The sequence below is a fragment of the Chlamydotis macqueenii genome, chromosome 6, assembly GCF_036417535.1.
Source record: "Chlamydotis macqueenii isolate bChlMac1 chromosome 6, bChlMac1.mat, whole genome shotgun sequence".
Taxonomy (NCBI): domain Eukaryota; kingdom Metazoa; phylum Chordata; class Aves; order Otidiformes; family Otididae; genus Chlamydotis; species Chlamydotis macqueenii.
In genome coordinates this window covers 45,271,894-45,291,755 of record NC_141561.1, presented here as the reverse complement: position 1 = coordinate 45,291,755, position 19,862 = coordinate 45,271,894, and the positions used below count along the sequence as shown (strand labels likewise).

General features: G+C 51.9%; 1 protein-coding gene across 1 annotated transcript; it reads left to right on the top strand.

Moving 5' to 3' along the window:
• The first annotated feature begins 11,744 nt into the window (after nt 1–11,744).
• LOC147600388 (coiled-coil domain-containing protein 81-like) lies at nt 11,745–15,424 on the top strand. The gene is made up of 8 exons (XM_086751280.1): nt 11,745–12,036; nt 12,250–12,311; nt 12,746–12,899; nt 13,106–13,362; nt 13,567–13,652; nt 13,840–13,964; nt 14,481–14,589; nt 14,977–15,424. Exons 1-8 carry the CDS (start codon nt 11,745–11,747, stop codon nt 15,422–15,424), a joined length of 1,533 nt encoding a protein of 510 aa, XP_086607406.1.
• The last annotated feature ends 4,438 nt before the right edge of the window (nt 15,425–19,862 follow it).

Genomic DNA, 19,862 nt, shown 5'->3' with positions numbered 1-19,862 from the left:
CTCCAGCGTGTCGTGTTGCTTTTTTTTAAAAAAAAAAACCAAAACCCAACAAAGAAACCCACCACTCACATTCACTTTTCCCTGACCGGGAATCAAACCCAGGCCACAGAGATGACAGCACCAAATCCTAACCACTGGACCTCCTGGGAGCTGCCAGGTCTTTTATTTTCCCCCAGATATAACGCCAGATACGAGAAGCACAGATTATTGAGGTCGCACTGGGTGCACAAGAGGGTCTCGCCATGTTTTCCTCCTCTTTCCTTTGCTAGATGGTACAATCCCAACTTTCCCACTGCTGGCTTCATCTCCGTGCCTTCAACCACCCACAAAACACCCCAGAAGACAACATTTTCTCCTTTTCTTGCGTCTGATGTACGAGTGGCTGATTCCTCTAAAAATGCAGGAACGTTCAGGTGGAGAACTGACCTCTTTCTCTTCTCTTGGGGTGTGTCCTGGAGGAACCCAGCCCAACACCAAAGCAGGGGAAATGCCTGGTCACAGCACAAACGCGTTGCCTGTGGATGGGGCAGCAGAAGCAAGTGGAGTGGAATATTTTTTACCATTTCTGGCAAAAGATGAGACCATTTCTGTCTGGTTTTGAGTCGAGGACCTTTTGTGTGTGAGGTGAATGTGCATCCCAGCATGAACAGCCCTTGCAGGCAGCGGGGCAGCTCTGTCCTTTGGGGTGATGGCCCACAAGGCAGAGAGCAAGAGGCTGGGAAAATGGGCTGAGACACAGCAGTTTTGGGGTCTGGGCTTGGGAGATCAAAGTGGGAGAGGAGTGCATTTCCCACAGGGGTGTGGGGTGTTTGGGAGCACCCAGAGAGGGAAGTGGGGTTCGCTCTTCTCGAGAGATGGTGCAAAACCCCACTTCACCCCATTTCTGTAGTGTGGTGGTTATCACGTTCGCCTCACACGCGAAAGGTCCCCGGTTTGAAACTGGGCAGAAACACCACTTCCAGGGGTTTTCCCCTACCTCGCTGGCACATAGTGAAGGACTTCCAGAGCAACAAGAAAAGCTTCTATAGGCCCTTCAGGGATAAAAGGACGTGCAGGGAGAATGTAGCCCCCCTCTGGAAGGAAACAGGTCACCTGGTTACCTGGGACATGGACAAGGCTGAGGTGCTCAATGACTTTTTTGCCTCAGCCTTCACCGATAAGGGCTCTTGTTGCACCACCCAAGTTGTGTGTCCTGGTTTTGGCAGGGATGGAGTTAATTTTCCTCTCAGTAGCCGGTGTGTTTTGGCTTTCATATGTGAAGAATGTTGATAAAACTCTCTGATGATACCAGTTGTTGTGAATGAGACCAAGGAGACTGTCTGGTTTTCCAAGTCTCATTAAAGTCCCGTTAACGTGCAGATGCGGGAAGCTGGGAGAAAGACAGACAGAATAATTGACCCAGACTGGCCAAAGAGTGTTCCATGCCATGAACGTCACGCTCAGTAGAGAAGTGGGGGTTGCCTGTGGGAGGGGGCATCCATTCTGGCATGCATCCTTGGCATCCATCTTCTTGCCATCTCCCCCGCTTGCTGGCATCGTTCCCTCTCCCTTGCTGGCTCGCTCTCCCACCCCTTTGCTTGCTGCTTGGTGTTGTTTCCGTGATCGCTGCTTGGGACGGGCTGCATCGGTCATTTGGACATCAGGTGGTGAGCAATTGTGCAATGTTTATTTTGTATGCTTTGTATATATTAATATCCTTGTATTCTGTTATTTTTGTAGCTTTCCTTTGCTATTTTAGTAAACTGTTTTTATCTCAACCCACGAGTTTTCTTTTCTTCCCGATTTCTCTCCCCCATCCCCTGAGGCTGTGTGGTGACCAGGCCAAACCACCACGGTCTTTTTGGCGCCCAACGTGGGGCTCAAAGGGGCCTCACTACATCAGTCGTGAGATCATCAGACCTCAGTCTGAGGATCCAAGGTTCGAGCCCCCGGTCAGTCCCAGAGGGCTGAGGACAGGTCTGAACACCGTGTGTTGAAAACAGATTTGTTCCAAGCACTCCTTGTGCCGGTTTGGTCATCGCTGGGCACAAAGTTGTTTTATTTGCTCTCGGAGTTGTTTTCAGAGCTGTATTGGACAGCAGCTCACTTGCTGCTGTTTGTTGGTGTTTCTGTGCGGTTTATCAACGCTGTGTGTTGGATCAAAGGTATCGCTCTGCTGTGCTGTGTGGCACTGGTTTGCTTCACGAGATCACTGGAAACGGGACCGATTTCGTATTTGCACTCAGTGGCGGCGGGAAGTGCGCAGAGCGAGGAGGCCGAGGCAGCTCTGCCCGGGTATTTCGGGAGCCATCTTGAGGGTGTTGTTTGGAACTATACCTGTTGTTTTGTTCCGGGAAGCCAGGCCGCGGGGGGAACATCTGTTTACAGCTTTCCCCACTTCTCCAAGCTGATTTCAACAGCTTTTGAGTATTTTGAATACCCCTGGGATACCCCAGCCACAGTGTTCATGTCGGCAGGTCTCTTGCAGCTATCTCAGACCTTGATCGTGATTAAGTTGAGACAACTATTTAAAAATATTATGGCTGCTCCAACCCCAGCAGCAGACGCTGTGGCTACTCCAACTCCTGCTACAAATGCTGCAGCTACTTCAGCCCCTACGGCAGGCACTGCAGCTACCCCAGCCCCTCTCCGGGCACTGTGATTGCTTCGGCCCCCATGCCAGACACTGTGGCTACTCAAACCTCGGCAAGCAGTACCAAAGAGAAACCGAAAAACCAACCCCCGCCAGTTTCAGTTGCCCCTGTACATAAGAAATGCACCAACAAATCAGTTTGCATAGTGAGAGATGATGATGAACCAGGGCCATCTCAAGAACAGGGAGAGGCAGAAGGAGAGGTAGTCACCTGGTCCCTGTCCCTGAGTGAGCTGCGAAAAGATTTCAGCCAAGGGGAACTTGTCACCTGGTTGCTCCGACGCTGGGACAGCAGGGCCAGTAGCCTGGAATTAGAAGGCAGGGAAGCCAGGCAGCTGGGATCCCTGTCTGGGGAAGCGGCCATTGACAGGGCGATTGGAAGAGAGTCAGCAGCCTGCAGCCTCTGGAGGAGACTCCTGACAGGTGTGAGGGACAGGTATTTCTTTAAGGAGGATATTGTCTGCCGCCAAGGAGAGGACACAAGGAAGTGGGACGGAAAGCCTACCTCGGCCCTAGAGACATGTGTCCATGAGTTGTGAAGTAAAACAATCACAAAGGGAGGTTCTTCCAGGAAAACTGCTGCTCTGTCTCTGGTGGGCAGTTCCCCAGACAGCGCAGAAGGGCTGATCTCACCTCTGATCCGATGGAAGGGACTTCTGATTCATATTCACAGAAAGTGAATAGAGAATATTACAAACAGGACTAGAGGGGCCCTGCCTCCAGCCAGGCGGAGGAGAGGGACAACAGAGTTTATTGGACTGTATGGATTCAATGGCCTGGCACATCAGACCCACGGGAGTATAAGGCTCTAGCAGACACCGGTGCACAGCGTACCCTAATGCCAGCGAGCTGTAACGGCGCAGAACCTGTTTGTATTTCTGGAGCGACAGGAGGATCCCAAGAGCCGACTGCATTGGAGGCTGAAGTGAGTCTGATGGGGAAGGAGTGGCAAAGTGACTGGCCCAGATGCTCCGTGCATTCTTGGTATAGATTGCCTCAGGAGTGGGTATTTCAAAGACCCAAAAGGGCACCAGTGGGCTTTTGGTGTAGCCACCGTGGAGACGGAGGAGAATAAACAGCTGTCCATCTTGCCCAGACTTTCAAAGGACCCTTCTGTTGTGGGATTACTGAAGGTTGAGGAACAACAGGTAGCAATTGCTACCACCACAGTGCACTGGCGGCAATATCGCACCAACCGAGGCTCCATAATCCCTCAAGCTGATTCGTCGACTGGAGAGCCAGGGAGTGATCAGTAAGTCCCGCTCACCCTTTAACAGTCCAGTATGGCCAGTGTGAAAATCAAGTGGAGAGTGGAGGTTAACAGTGGACTGTCGTGGCCTAAATGAAGTTACACCACCGCTGAGTGCTGCCGTGCCGGACATGTTAGAGCTTCAGTATGAACTGGAGTCAAAAGCAGCCAAGTGGTACGCCACCATTGGCATCACCAGTGCGTTCTTCTCCATCCCTTTGGTACCAGAACACAGGCCACAGTTTGCTTTCACTTGGAGGGGGGTCCAGTCCACCTGGAATCGACTGCCCCAGGGGTGGAAACACAGCCCCGCCATTTGCCATGGACTGATCCAGGCTGCACTGGAAAAGGGTGGAGCTCCAGAACACCTGCAGTACATTGATGACATCATCGTATGGGGCAACACAGCAGCAGAAGTTTTTGAAAAAGAGGAGAAAATAATCCAAATCCTTCTGAAAGCCGGTTTTGCCATAAAACAAAGCAAAGTCAAGGGGCCTGCAGAAGAGATCCAGTTTTTAGGAGTAAAATGGCAAGATGGACGTCGTCACATTCCAATGGATGTGGTCAACAAAATAACTGCTATGGCTGCGCCGACTGACAAAAAGGAAACACAGGCTTTCTTGGGCGTTGTGGGTTTCTGGAGAATGCATATTCCAAATTACAGTATGACTGTAAGCCCTCTCTAGAATCATAGAATCATAGAATCATAGAATGGTTAGGGTTGGAAGGGACCTTCAAAGGTCATCTAGTCCAACCCCCCTGCAAGGAGCAGGGACATCCCCAACCAGAGCAGGTTGCTCAGAGCCTCATCCAACCTGGCCTTGAACGTTTCCAGAGATGGGGCCTCCACCACCTTTCTGGGCAACCTGTTCCACTGTTCTATAACCCGCATCGCAAAAATTTTTTTCCTAATTTCTAATCTAAATCTACCCCCCTCTATTTTAAAACCATTACCTCTCGTCCTATTGCAACAGGCCCTACTAAACAGCCTATCCCCATCTTTCTTGTAGGCCCCCTTGAGGTACTGGAAGACCGCTATCAGGTCTCCCTGGAGCCTCCTCTTCTCCAGGCTGAACAGCCCCAACTCTCTCAGCCTGTCCTCATAAGAGAGGTGCTCCAGCCCTTTGATCATCTTCGTGGCCCTCCTCCGGACCTTCTCCAACTGGTCCATGTCCTTCTTGTGCTGGGGGCTCCAGAACTGGACACGTACTCCAGGTGGGGTCTCACCAGGGCAGAGTAGAGGGGGAGAATCACCTCCCTCGACCTGCTGGCCATGCTTCTCTCTAGGAAGTGACTGGAAAGAGGAGCGGTTTTAAATGGGGCCCTGAACAACGACAAGCCTTTGAACAAATTAAACAGGAGATTGTTCATGCAGTAGCCCTTGGGCCAGTCCGGACAGGACAAGATGTGAAAAACATCCTCTACACCGCAGCCGGGGTGTAGAGTCTCTGGCAGAGAACATCAGGAGAGACTCGAGGTCGACCCCTAGGCTTCTGGAGCCGGGGATATAGAGGATCTGAGGCCCGCTATACTCCAGCTGAAAAAGAGATACTGGCAGCGTACGAAGGAGTTCGAGCTGCTTCAGAAGTGATTGGTACTGAAGCGCAGCTCCTCCTGGCACCCCGACTGCCAGTGCTGGGCTGGATGTTCAAAGGGAAGGTCCCCTCTGCACATCATGCAACTGATGCCACGTGGAGTAAATGGGTCGCACTGATCACACAGCTAGCCCGGATAGGAAACCCCAATCGCCCAGGAATCTTAGAAGTAATCACAGATTGGCCAGAAGGCAAAGATTTTGGAATGCCACCAGAGGAAGAGGTGACACGTGCTGAAGAAGCCCCACCATATAATAATTTACCAGAAGATGAGAAGAGGTATGCCCTGTTCACTGATGGGTCCTGTCGCATTGTAGGAAAACATCGGAAGTGGAAAGCTGCTGTGTGGAGTCCTACACAACGAGTTGCAGAAGCCACTGAAGGCCAAGGTGAATCTAGTCAGTTTGCAGAGGTGAAAGCCATCCAGTTGGCTTTGGACATCGCTGAACGGGAAAAATGGCCAAAGCTCTATCTCTACACTGACTCATGGATGGTGGCAAATGCTCTGTGGGGGTGGTTAAAGCAATGGAAGCAGAGCAACTGGCAGCACAGAGGCAAACCCATCTCGGCTGCCGCACTGTGGCAGGAGATTGCTGCCCAGCTGGAGAATCTGGTTGTAAAAGTCCGTCACGTAGATGCTCACGTACCCAAGAGTCGAGCCACGGCAGAACACCAAAATGACCAAAGGGTGGATCAGGCTGCTACGATTAAAGTTTCCCAAGTGGGCCTAGACTGGCAACACAGGGGTGAGCTATTTTTAGCTCGGTGGGCCCATGATACCTCGGGCCATCAAGGAAGAGACGCAACATACAAATGGGCTCGTGATCGAGGGGTGGACTTGACCGTGGACACTATTGCACAGGTTATCCATGAATGTGAAACATGCGCTGCAATTAAGCAGGCCAAGCGGTTAAAGCCTCTTTGGTAGGGAGGATGATGGCTGAAGTATAAATATGGAGAGGCCTGGCAGATTGATTACATCACACTCCCACAAACTCGTCAAGGTGAGCGCCACGTCCTTACAATGGTGGAAGCCAGCACTGGGTGGCTAGAGACCTATCCCGTACCCCACGCCACTGCCCAAAACACCATCTTGGGCCTTGAGAAGCAAGTTCTCTGGCGACATGGCACTCAGAAAGAATTGAGCCAGACAACGGGTCTCATTTCCGAAACAACCTCATAGACCCCTGGGCCAAAGAGCACGGCATCGGGTGGGTATACCACATCCCCCATCATGCACCAGCCTCTGGAAAGATTGAACGGCACAATGGACTGCTGAAAGCTACACTGAAAGCAATGGGTGGTGGGACCTTCAAAAATTGGGATAAACATTTAGCAAAAGCCACCTGGTTAGTCAACACTCGGGGATCCACCAATTGAGCTGGCCCTGCCCAGCCAGAACTGTTACATATTGCAGAGGGTGATAAAGTCCCTGTGGTGCATCTAAGGAGTATGTTAGGAAAGACGGTCTGGGTTATTCCTCCCCTGGGCAAAGGCAAACCCACCCGTGGGATTGCTTTTGCTGAAGGGCCTGGATGTACTTGGTGGGTAATGCGGGAGGATGGGGAAGTCCCTCGTGTAGCTGAAGGAGATCTGATTTTAGGTGAGAACAGCCAATAATTTGACCTGTATATAATCATTTCTATAGTCCTTACATGTCACGTCAAAGGTATTGCAGCAAGGAACACCCTGATCAGTGAAGAATGAGCTTCAATAAAACCGAGAGAGATGCAACGGTGATGGAACAGGAACTGGCCCCCAACAACTTCCTCAAGATCAACATCTTCCACTCGCAGACCATGGGCATGATACACCAGCCACGCCAGATGTACCAACTGCGAGTTCCAGGTGCAGCAGGCAACAACCCCACACTACATACCATCTCTCTTGTCCTGAAAGACTGTCAGGACAGATGGAGCCCAAAGTCATGGACTAAATGAGCTCAACAGACTGAAGGAGTTACATCTCTGTGTATATACACACACACGTATATATGTATATGCATGACGTAGATTGTATGGAATAAGGGGTGGACACTGTCCGGGTTTTGGCAGGGATGGAGTTAATTTTTCCTCTCAGTAGCCGGTGTGTTTTGGATGCCCTGTGTGAAGAATGTTGATAAACACCCTGATGATATGAGTTGTTGTGAATGAGACCAAGGACACCGTCCTGCTTTCCAAGTCTCGCTAATTTGCAGATGCGGGAAGCTGGGAGAAAGACAGACAGAATAACTGACCCAAACTGGCCAAAGAGTGTTCCATGCCTGAACGCCATGCTCAGTAGAGAAGTGGGGGCTGGCCAGGGCGGGTATCTGCCTTCCTGGCATCCATCTTCCTTCCTCGTTTGCTGGCATCGTTCCCTCTCCCTTGCTGGCTCCCTTTTGCTCCTTTGCTTGCTGCTCAGTTTTGTTTCCATGATCGCTGCTCGGGACGGGCTGTGTCGGTCATTGGGACATCGGGTGGTGAGAAAACACATATTGTTCACTTTGTATATTTTAATATCCGTATATTCTGTTATTATTGTAGTTTTCCCTTGTTATTTTAGTAAATTGTCTTCATCTCAACCCATGGGTTCTCCTTCCTTCCCCACTGGGGAGGGGGAGTGTGAGCGAGAAACTGTGTGGTAATTCGGGCTAAACCATCACAAAGGAAAAAAAAGGTTGCAAAAATGAGCAAAATGATTAACGCTTTGATGGCGCTTTATTTTGGGGCACTTTTGATGTTGGGCACTGCTATGCTTGTGTTGGTTTACGTGTGTTCTCCTTGTGATTGTCCTCGTGAACAATCACCCTCCTCTTCTGATCCCCCAGAGCCACAGGCCTCAAACTTGGCCTGGGACACATTTTTAGTTTGGTAAGATAAAACGTTGTTAATTAGATTTAGAGATGTTAACATAATTTACTCAGATAAGATGTTGTTAAGTAGATATAAGATAAGAGAAAATGTTAATTAGATTTAGATATGTCCTCCTTTTGAAGGCCCGAATCATCATTTTTCATTGCCAGCCTTCATGTTTAGGGCACAAAGCCTCATTTCTTAGTCCAAAGCTGCATCTTCAAGCCACACAATCCTATTTAAAGGGCCCCAAATCCTCAGTTTAGAGACTAAATCATCACTGTTCTGGTTTTGTTTAGCGAGGGGGGCCTAAGGTGGCAGCTTCTGTCAGAAACTGCTAGAAGTTGCTCCTCTTTGTTCAGTGGACTCGGCCGGGCCTAGGGCGGACCCGCTGCTGGCCAAGGCCGAGCCAATTGGTGTCAGCACGTTCCATGATAATGCCTCTGCGGTAACACATTTAAGAAGGGGAAAACAGAAAAAAAGGAAGTAGAGAAGATGTGAAGGAGCTGAGCGGGGACAGAGAGGGGGAGGCGTGAGCCTCTGGCCTCCCGCCGGGCAGTGACTGGGCCCGACTGGGCCCGGCCCAGCTGAGAGAAGTGGGGAGGAGAGGAGATGTGAATGAGATGTAAAAATGTCCTGAGAGGTGTCTGCCAGCCTGTTGTGAAGAATTTTCCTTGTGAGAGGAACGGAGACTGCATAGTTTGGTCCCGATCAGGGCTGAACTACGACAATCATTTTCCGGGTCCAAGGGCTCATTTCAGTGTCCAAAGGCCCAGTTTTAACATCTGGTCACATGTTTTTAAAGTTCAAACTTCAAGTCTCATTTTTAGGGCCCAAACTCTCATTTTGGTTGTCCAAATAGTCATTTTCAAGATCTAAATTCTCATTTTTAGGATACAAACCCTCATTTAGAAGTTCAAGCCCTACTCCAAAGGTTCAAAGACTCATTTTAAGGGCCCAAAGTATCATTTTTAATGCCTCAACTCTGATTTTGAGGGTTGAAAGGCTCACTGTTAGGGTCCAAGGCCTCCTTTACAGGTCCAAACACTCTCTTTAGCTCCCAAAGCTCCCATAGACTAATTTGTAGGATCCATTCTGGAATTTTTAGGGCTTAAAGCCTCTTTTTTTTTTTTTTTTTTTTTTTTACAGTACAATAGAATAGAGTATTTAAGTTGGAAGGGACCTACAACGATCATCTGGTCAAACTGCCTGACCAGTTCAGGCCTGACCACGTTAAAGCTCGTTAATACCGACACTGCCCAAGTGCCTCTTAAACACTGACAGGTTTGGGGCATCGACTTCTCATGGCCAAAGTCTCATTTTTAAGGTCCAAAGCCTCATTTTTATTTTCCAGACCTCAATTTTGAGGGCCTGAATTCTCTCTTACAGATTTCAAAGCCTCATTTTTATGGTCCAAACCTTCACTTTAGGTCCAATGTCTAAAATGTGGCCTGACTCCTGATTTTCAGGGTCAAAGCCTCAGGTTTAGTTTGCAAAGTCTCCTTTTTAGAGCCCAAACATTGCTTTAAGACACTGAAGCTCATTGCAGTGTCCAAAGCCTCATTTCCGTTTCCAAACCATCCGTTACAGGGCTCCAAGCTTCATTTCTGGAGTCCAAATTCTCTTTCACAGGGCCCTAACCCCACTTTTACAGCTCAAAGCCTTCATTTTAGGAATCACAACATTATTCAGGCCTAGAGCTTCATTTTAAGCGTCTAAACTCTCATTTTTAGGGCAAACCCCACTTTTTATAGGTCCAAAGATGCACCAATAGAGTCTGCATTATCAGTTTTGGCCTGCAGGAAAGGTCTCTTTAACATTCTTTATTAGATTTAGATATGTTAACATAATTCACTTAGTTAAGGCGTTGTTAATTAGCTCCACGGTGTTATTGTTAAGAAAAATATTGTTTATTAGTTTAAAGTTGTTATTTATTAAGAATGGTATAGGTTAGAGAAATATTTTTGTTTGTTTTCATTGAGCATTTCTATCTCTTGCACACTCACACAAAGTTTCAGAGCAGGCTGCTTGCACCATATACATCCACCCCATGCGGCCTCTACCTCTGTCCTTTCCTTTCTTTCTTCTTCTCTTTGCAGCCAGCACCTTATCTCACTCTCTCCCTTTCTGCCGCATTTTATCTCGCTTTGGTCTTCTTCGTCGCGTTATGGATATCGTTTGATGTTATCACATTTTGATGTTGTAGTTTGGTAATTACAATTGGATGATTTTGTACCCTGCCTGACAAACAATAATGGTTAGAACTGTGGTAAGAAAAGCAAGGAACTATTGTGATATGTTTTTTTTTCTCTTTTTGCTCTTCCTTTCTTTCTCGCCTTTCCTCTGTCATTCACGCCACCACGGAACCCCGTCCCTGAGGCAACAATGTTGAGCCCCGGGGTGGTGTAAGAGACTGCGTGGGATGTTTGTCTCACCGCTGTCGGAACATCAAACCACACCTGCCATCCCCGTCACAACAGCAGAGCAGCAGTCAAACCACAGGACTGGAGGCTTCCTGTTCTCTTGCGAGCCTGAGTATGACAGAGCCGATTCCGAGAACTTTAGCCTTACCCTCCCACACGCATGCGCCCAGACCCAAGGCCAGAAACAACCGAGGGGCCCAGAGTCGGTATTGGGCACGCACACCACCGCCGAGCGAGGGACGCAGTCAAGCAAACCGGCTCTCGGAATATGCAGCGTGATTCTCGGAAGGACAATGGATGTGCAATGAGACGACCCAATAAAGAAACTGAAACAACCAACATTGGATGCAATGTTCCCCCGCCAAGTGAACTGGACTGTTGGGACACCGCAGCTCCGTGGTGGCAGCTATTGCAACCTAACGGGGTTTTTCCCCTCTTTTTTCCCTTTCTTTCTCTCTTTCTTTGGCATTTGCGAACTTGCTGTCGGGCAAATAAAGTTGCCTGGCAATTGACTCCCTTTTGAGCCTTAATTCTGTTCCCAAGAAAACGAGCAAAACCTCACTCCGGTGTGTAAATCTGCAGTGAGAAATTGGTCCAGCCGCCCCTGAGGTCAGCTAGAACGCAAGAGGGCCTTCCTCTCATCCGAAATCGGAGTGTGACACCCAGCTCGGAAGTTTGGTCTGTACCATTTCCGTAAGGCAGTGCGCATTGAAGAAACTGCCGGACGGTTCCTGTGCACAAACACAGGAGAGGAGGGCTGCAGGAGACAGCGAGCTGCAGGTTGTAAGGGCTGCAGAACGGCCGTCATCCTGTCCTGTCCATCGTGCTCTGCGAATGTCTTAGCCACGCTTTGACCTGGCGGCCAGGCTCCCAGCACACGCCAGGCCTCAGCAGAAGCTGCGTGTCCAGCCAAACCCTGAGCAGGAGCTGAGGGAACAGTTACAGTGGTGGCAACGTCATGGCAGGCAGAAGGGGACGGGTGTCAGAGCAGGCAGCAGGTCACTTGTGGCCATGTCACAGTGGGCAGCAGGTCACTGCTGTGTCACAGTGGGCAGCAGAGTCAGCAGTGGCCACGTCACTGTAGTGTCACAGTGGGTCTGTGAGACGGCCGTGCCGGGGTACGAGAGCGGACACGGGGCGGTGGGTCCTGCATCCTGGAGGAGCGTCTGGATGATGAACGCAGGGTTGAGCTCCCACATGGCTGTTGCCACTAAGGAGCAACTCGCCAGCGTAAGGCGGATCAGGACAGACTTCTGGGATGGGATGGAGCACAGCTTCCAGATGCCCAGCATCACCGACAAAGGTACAGGCATCCACAGCCACCACAGGAGGGTTGCCGTGACCAACAGCGGCAGCGCTGAGCGAGCCAGACCACACCACAGCCATCTCCAGGGCGTCTCCATCTGGGACTGGGGACAGCAGTGGCACTGTGTGCCAATGCACACAGATCAGAGGATGCTGAAGGGCTGAGAGCCAGCAGATACAGAGCGTGACCTGGTTTTCCTTTGCTTTCCAGAGCTAACAGCCGTCTGGGACGCGGTGGCTGGCTATGTCCAGAATCAGCTTCTGCTGCACAAGGTGAGGTGACACCTGCATCCTCCTAGTCCAGCCAGAGAAGTCGGGAGTCCCCATGGCCATGGGGCATGGCCTGCGGTTACTCGTCCCCTCCTCAGAGAGCAGGAAACCCACCCCAACAATCCCCATCAACCGACACACAGGGCTTGTGCGATGCGCCATGGCTGTGGCAGGTGGGATTGTACCGCAGGGAGAGCCCTGGATGCTCTCGGGCTGCCTCTGCCCTGACTCCAGCACTGCTCTTGTAAAGAGAAAGGCTGAGGGAGAGGACTTGGCATCTCCTCCTTAAAGCTCTCCCCACTGCCCTGGCTTACGCCTCTGAACAGCAGGAGTGGTCAGGGGCGGGTCCAAAGCCCCATCTCTGGTCAGGGTCACCCCCAACTCTTCCCTTCAGCAAGTCCTCACCCTTGGGCCCTTCCCTTCTCTTCCACTCACAGGGGGTCCGAATTCCAACCCTTGGCTCCTTCGATGTGGTCCCAACACAGACCCAGGTTGGGAATGGAATTGGGATTCTGTGGAGGCCTGTGTTTCGCCTCGCCAGGTGCCTTGGTGAAGTCCACAATCTCATGGACAATAAAGACGACGTGCCTGGTAAGACAATGGATTAAACACTGGCGCACTGCGCTGTTGGGGTGAAGGGGGGGAACGCATCCCCTTCTAAGAGCAAACTGCCCCTCTGTGGAGCAGGCCCAGTAACGGCGCCTTTCTGGGCCACGACTGCAAAAAGCAGCCCTTGAGAAAGGCATGTGGAAGGGCCACGAGGTGATCATCTCTGTCCCTCTCGTGTGATTTTCCAGGCAAGAAGGAGCTGGAGCCTCTGAAATATGCCAAGGTGACCAAGGATGCCTCTGTGTCCCGACAAAAAGTGATGGATTGCATCCTAGGCACCACCTCCCTCTTGTCTCTCTGCCTGGGGAAGGGGGAGAACATCGCCCTTGTCCTCAGGGATGTGGGGGTGCTCCTCATTGAAGGCAAGAGGGTGCAAATGAGATTCTACTATGATTTCCTGGAGAGGCTATCTGGGAAGAGGATCCAGGAAGAGGCTACATTCAAGGTGAGCCTTTGGCTTCCACCACCGCTTTGGGAGACCCACAGCGGTTCCCCAGCACTGCTTGCGTGCGGCCTGAAAGGACACGGCCCATGCTCAGGCCAGGAGAGAGCACGGTTCCAGCAGCTCTTGCTGCCCTCAACTCCTCCACGACTGAGTACCTTGCCCACGTTGAGGATGTCCTGCCATCTCCATGTTCCCGCACTGCAGGTTCCCCAGCTGCTGGATGTGGTGGTGTCGCCCATGGTACCCATTGCTTCCCTGACCTTCACTGGTCGTGTCATCGTCCTTCCCGAGTGAGTCCATCGGCAGCTTTGGCCTCTGGCACGCACGAACAGGACAGGGCAGGGGATGGGGCGTGGCTGACTTAGGAAAACAACGGTCTGTACAACAGTGCCAGGCTCTGCCTGTGAGCAGGGGACCATGGCAAGTGGCAAGGGCCAGTGGTGCCGTGGCCATGCTGGTGTCGTCTTTTGTCTCCAGGTTTGAACTGGAGGTGGTGGCCAAATCACCGCCCAGGGATTCCCTGAAGGCCTTGAAAAATGCTCCTAGTGAGGACAAGTGCAAGGAGGAAAAGGGTTTGCGACCTGTCACACGGGGCAAAGAAGGTAAAGCCGCTCCCGAGTCCTTTCCCTAGCTTGGGCAACCTTCTTCTGCCATCTGATGGGAAAACTCGCAGGCAATGACCGTCACAAAATGTGACTTGCGTCAAAGCTTCATGCAGAGCTCGGCGCAGTCTTTTCTCCTAAAGACTTGCTGACTTCACAAGAACCCAGCCCTGGGGTGGGATGTGCCCAGGACGCCCAGCCCCGAGTACAGCAGGAGGGTGGGCATCCAAGGACCTTTCCTCACTCGGGGAATTACATCTCCAAAGGAGACTCTGTCACCTCCCTGGCGTTATTCAACTCCTCCTGCCACATCTGGCACCGTTAATGCGTCTGCAGAAGAGCCCGACAAGCACCGCTGTTGGGGAAGGTGCCAGGTTTTGGGAGGTGGTGGCTGCGAGGGGGCAGATCAGCCCTCTCGGAGGTTTTGGGAAGAGGCCTGAGCACCCCTGTGTGTCACAGGGGTCAGCAGCGTCACAGCCATGCTCTCCTGACGAGGTCTCTCCTTCCTGGTTCCAGTGGGATTTCCTGAACTGCCCTTGCCTGCCCCTGCCAGCTCGACTGGTAACGAACGCAAGCAGCTCAGGGACGAGGAGGCGGTGGGGGGGAGGAAGAACCCTCGGGTCAGGTGAGTCTGGAGGTTCAGGGCTGACGTCTCCATGGAGTCGTTTCCTGACCCAGCAAGAGCCCACTCCCCAGCCCCGAACACTCGCCACTCATCGCTGCCCTACAGAGTCCAGAGGGGCGGGATGGGGCTGCCGGGAGCCCTCCCTTTCACAGGGCTGGTTCCCCTCCTTCCCTTCGGGAGAGCCCCAGCGTGGCCTCCTGAGCTGCGCATGGGGGCAGCCGTGTGCCAGTCGAGGGTCCCGTCTCAGGGGCTTTCCTCGCTGGAGCTGAGCACAGCCATCGACTGAGCTGCTGGTGCTGCGCCATCAGGCACCTGGCTCATGAGGGAACGATGCGGCCCCAAACACACCGCGTCCTCACACAGACCCCTCCCACTGTGTCCTTTCAGGCGCCTACCAGCGATCTCAGGGGCCTCCTCTGGAAAAGAACAGCCCATGACCGGCCAACCCAAGGGCAAACCCGTGCCCAAAGGCCAAGCATCAAAGCTGAGCCAAGCACAGACAGCGAAACCTCGGAAGTGCAGAGGAGGAGGAGAAGGCGAAAAGAAAGTTCCTGTTGGAAGCAAATTACTGTCAGCGAGCTCTGAGGCCAGGGTGCCTGAGCAGCCCACCTACAAGTTCTTCACTGCACAGCCACCAAGACCTGAGACCGCACAATTACCAATATCAAGGCCTGAGAGGTTCTGGTCCGTGCTGAAAGAGCCGCAGAAGACCATATTAGCGGGATACAGATTTGAGCCCCCAATTTTCATGCCACCAGTGTACGAGGGGTCCAAGTCTACACAGTGCCCCCCACTGAAGACCAGGTCCAGGATGCCACGGCCCTGGCTGGAGTGACGAGGGCTTGGGGTGCCCGGAGCAGAGGGAGCCCCCCCTGGGGTGGCAAACCAGGTACGTGATTGGCACCGGTGTCATTCCTGGGTGCTAAGGAGGAGAAAGGCTTTTGGGGTGGGGCTGGCACAGCTGGGAGCAAAGGGCTGCTGCTGGAGAGGCTGCAGAGAAGGGGTAAACAGAGGGAGAGAAACGGCTGCCCTCCCATCAGCGTCCTGACCTGAACCCATCCAGAGGGCCCGCGTGCGCGCAAAGAGCTCCCCAAACCGGCAGCATTGTTTTAGAAGTCTCTCTGCTTTTGCAGCAAGTCCTCTGTCTTCGGGACACAAGGAGCTCGGGAAAGAGAGGAATAAAACCACGGAAGAGAAGTTGCAGAAGTGTTCTGACTCCAGCTGTTCGGAATGGTCCTTCACCAGAACGGGGCAGGAGGGTTTGCAGCTGGCCATGGCTCTAGGATCAGCCCAGCAGGGTCCTGCAAGCGGGGCCATCGGAGGGCCCTTCCCTCAGGACCTTTTGCGTGGGTGCTACGGAAAGGAACCTGCGTTCTGGGGCAAGAGAGGTGTCGTAGTTCAGCCCCGATCAGGACCAGACTACGCAGTCTCTCTCTCACTCCCCCCACCCTCCGAGAGAACGGGGAGAGAAAATATAAGGAAAAACGGCTCGAGGTTTGAGATAAGGACAGGGAGAAATCCTTAAAGTTACCGTCACGGGCAAAACAGACTCGACTTGGGGAAAACTATTCATTTATTACTACAAACAGCAGGAGAATGAGACAGAGAACAAGATAACCTCCCTCCACCCCTCCCTCTTCCCGGGCTTAACATTATCTCTACTACCTTCCCCTCCCAAGCGGCACAGGGGGGAAGAGGGAATGGGGGTTGCGGTCAGTTCATCACATGTTGTTTCACGCCGCTGCTTCATGGTTGGGGGAAGAACTCCTCGCATTCCTCCCCTGCTCCATCGTGGGGTCCCTCCCACGGGCCACAGTCCTTCGTGGAACTGCTCCGGCGTGGGTCATCTCTTCCACGGGTGCAGTCCCTCTAGAACAGCTGTCCCAGCGGGCCCTCCACGGGCCACAGCTGCCTTCAGGCATCCACCTCCCCCGGTACGGGGTCCTTCACGGGCTCCAAGTGGATCTCTGCTCCTCCGTGGACCTCCATGGGCTGCAGGGGGACAACCTGCTCCACCATGGTCGTCACCACAGGCTGCAGGGGAATCTTGGCCAGGAGCTGCATTACTCCTCCCCCTCCTTCTGAACTGACCTTGGCACCTGCAGCCGTTCCTCACAACAGGCTGGTAGATGTCTCTCAGGATCTTTTTTTACATCTTATTCATTTCTCCTCTCCTCTCCACTTCTTGCAGCCGGGCTGGACCGAGTCGGGCCCAGTCGGCTGCCTGGCGAGAGGCCAGAGGGTGAGGCCTGCAAGGCCCATGAGGCCTGTGCCTCCCCCTCTGCGCCTCTGCCCCCGCTCAGCTTCTTCACATCGTCTCTTCTCTTTTTTTTTTTTTTCTGTTTTCCCCTTCTTAAATACGTTATTGCAGAGGCGTTATCATGGAACATTCTGCTACCAATCGGCTCGGCCTTGGCCAGCAGCAGGTCCGCCCTAGGCCTTGCCAAGTCCCCCGAACAAAGGGCAGCGACTTCTAGCAGTTTCCTACAGAAGCTACCACCTTAGGCCCCCCTCACTAACAAAACCACGACAAGAGGGCAAGTGGGCACCTGGAGCAATGTTGTGAAGAACTGGATGTCCCCGCAGTGGACAGGAGAGGATGCAAGTGCGGCTGGGGAGGCACGGAGGGCAGCTCCGTGCAGGGGCAGTGGAGGCCACCTGAGCTGTCACCCAGGGCCGTCAGGGAGCGGGGAAGGAAAGAGCGCAAGGCTGAGCCCAGCTCCGCTGCGCTGGACTTTCTCCTTCCTCCTGGGGTAGAGCCAGGGCTCTCTACTACCCTATTTCCCTCCCAGAGTATCCAATTTATGTCCCATTTACACCTCTGCTTAGGAAATCCTCCAAGTAGCTCTGCCGTTTGGCCATCCCGTGGGCCACCCGCAGCCACAGGAGCTCCGTCTCCAGTCCCAGCACTATGGCGCTCGTGCGGCCTCCCGTGACCTGGCATTTTCCTCCTTGCCCAAATCCATCCTGTTCGACTCGGGAACCAAAGTGTCCTTAGGGGAAGCTTCTGCTTAGGCTCCCCTCAGCATGCGGGGGAAGGGCCCACCCTGACGTCACCCTAAAGATTCAAGCCCTGACCTTCAGCAAAGGTTGCTCCTGAGGAGAACAGCGCCAGTGAGTGAGGAGCGTCTGCAAAGCTGGAGGGCACTTTGCAGGGGCGCACCTTTCTGCACCGCTTTGCAAGAGATCCCCAGGGGCCAGGCTGGGAATTTGAACATCCTGGTGAGGTGCCAAAGTGGAGAGATCTACGCAGATTTGGGAGCTCGGTGCTGGGATGAGCTGCGTCTCGCTGGGGAGTCTGGAGTGTCACCCTGTCCAGCCGAGCTTCGCAAATCGGGTCTTTCTCCTGAGGGAAATCATAAACCCATGGAGTAATTCTGCTTGGCGGGGACACTGAGAGGTTTCCAGCCCAACTCCAAGCTCAGAGCAGCTCCCATCAGGCTGACCAAGGACATGCCCAGCTGAGGTATGAACACCACCACAGTCTTGCCCCTCTGGCTATGAGATCTGTCCACGCTTTGGGTTAAAAAGTCCTCCTTTTGAAGTCCCGAATCATCATTTTTCATTGCCAGCCTTCATGTTTAGGGCACAAAGCCTCATTTCTTAGTCCAAAGCTGCATCTTGAAGCCACAAAATCCTATTTAAAGGGTCCCAAATCCTCAATTTAGAGACTAAATCATCATTTTCAGGGTCCAAAGGCTCATTTTTTAAGGTGCAGTGATATGTTTTTAAAGTTCAAACTTGAAGCCTAATTTGTAGGATCCAGTCTGTAATTTTTAGGGCATAAAGCCTCTTCTTATTTTTTTTTTTTTTAGAATACAGTAGAGTATTTAAGTTGGAAGAGACCGACAACGATCATCTGGTCAAACTGCCTGACCAATTCAGGCCTGACCACGTTAAAGCTCGTTAATACCGACACTGCCCAAGTGCCTCTTAAACACTGGCAGGCTTCGGGCATCGACTTCTCATGGCCAAAGTCTCATTTTTAAGGTCCAAAGCCTCATTTTTATTTTCCAGACCTCAATTTTGAGGGCCTGAACTCTCTCCTACAGATTTCAAAGCCTCGTTTTTATGGTCCAAACCTTCACTTTAGGTCCAATGTCTAATATGTGGCCTGACTCCTGATTTTCAGGGTCAAAGCCTCGGGGTTAGTTTGCAAAGTCTCCTTTTCAGAGCCCAAACATTGCTTTAAGACACTGAAGCTCATTGCAGTGTCCAAAGCCTCATTTCCGTTTCCAAACCATCCGTTACAGGGCTCCAAGCTTCATTTCTGGAGTCCAACTTCTCTTTCACAGGGCCCTAACCCCACTTTTACAGCTCAAAGCCTTCATTTTAGGAATCACAACATTATTCAGGCCTAGAGCTTCATTTTAAGCGTCTAAACTCTCATTTTTAGGGCAAAGCCCACTTTTTATAGGTCCAAAGATGCACCGAGAGAGTCTGCACTCTCACTTTTGGCCTGCAGGAAAGGCGGCAAGAGTGGAAAAAGCTGGGCACCCTGCAGGGGCGGGGCAGGCTGGCTCCACCAATCACGCCGTGTGGGAGAGCAGCACGTGATGATTGATAAGCTGTCTGACCCGTCATTAGATGGGAGGAGCAAGGGGGAAATCCCAGGCAGCCAATCAGAGCCAGCATTGCCTCAGGGCAGGCCCAAACCGGGGCAGAGTGACAGAAATAATTTCAAACTATTTCTTCTCTAGTGTTGTACAGGTCTCGGCTATCGGAATTTAGCTTCTTTGTCCTGTTTCTGTGCTGTTCTTGAAGGAACTTTGTAGAGCTCCTGGAGAGATAACTTTGATCACAAAACTCAATGTAAGAAATTGTGCCACTGAGTAATACCACGCTGTGAAAACTGAGCAGCTCATGAGAGAGAAGGAAAATCAGCTCTTGTGTGCCACTGCTTAATTAACCGAGGCAGATCAAGGGACTGGCGTGGATCTGGTTTAGGAAGAGGTGAGACTGCGGTTTTGTGGTGTCTTCTCCTACAACAGGAAGTGGTAGTTCTGGACTGCTGATGCCAATTCTGTTGCTAACCGTCTGGATAGATCTTTGGTATCTTTCCTGTGTTTCCCCTGATCCTCCTGGGCTCATCTATGCTTATGCTACTTTGGAGTGATGATCTACAAAACCAAGAGCATTTTTGGCAAAGAATTCGTTTTGTCTTTAATGGCACATGGACTATTTGGAGGAGTTCTTTTTGTTTGTTTGTTTGTTTGTTTGTGGGTTTTTTTGCTTGTTTGTTTGTTTTTTTCCGAACTGACCTGTTGATGTGT

Bases quoted from the DNA above. Each gene is read 5' to 3' on its own strand.
- LOC147600388 (XM_086751280.1), top strand. From the start codon at position 11,745: ATGTCACAGTGGGCAGCAGGTCACTGCTGTGTCACAGTGGGCAGCAGA. The intron at 13,965-14,480 runs GTAAAGCCGCTC...TCCTGGTTCCAG, and splicing joins TGTCACACGGGGCAAAGAAG to TGGGATTTCCTGAACTGCCC. The intron at 14,590-14,976 runs GTGAGTCTGGAG...GTGTCCTTTCAG, and splicing joins AGGAAGAACCCTCGGGTCAG to GCGCCTACCAGCGATCTCAG.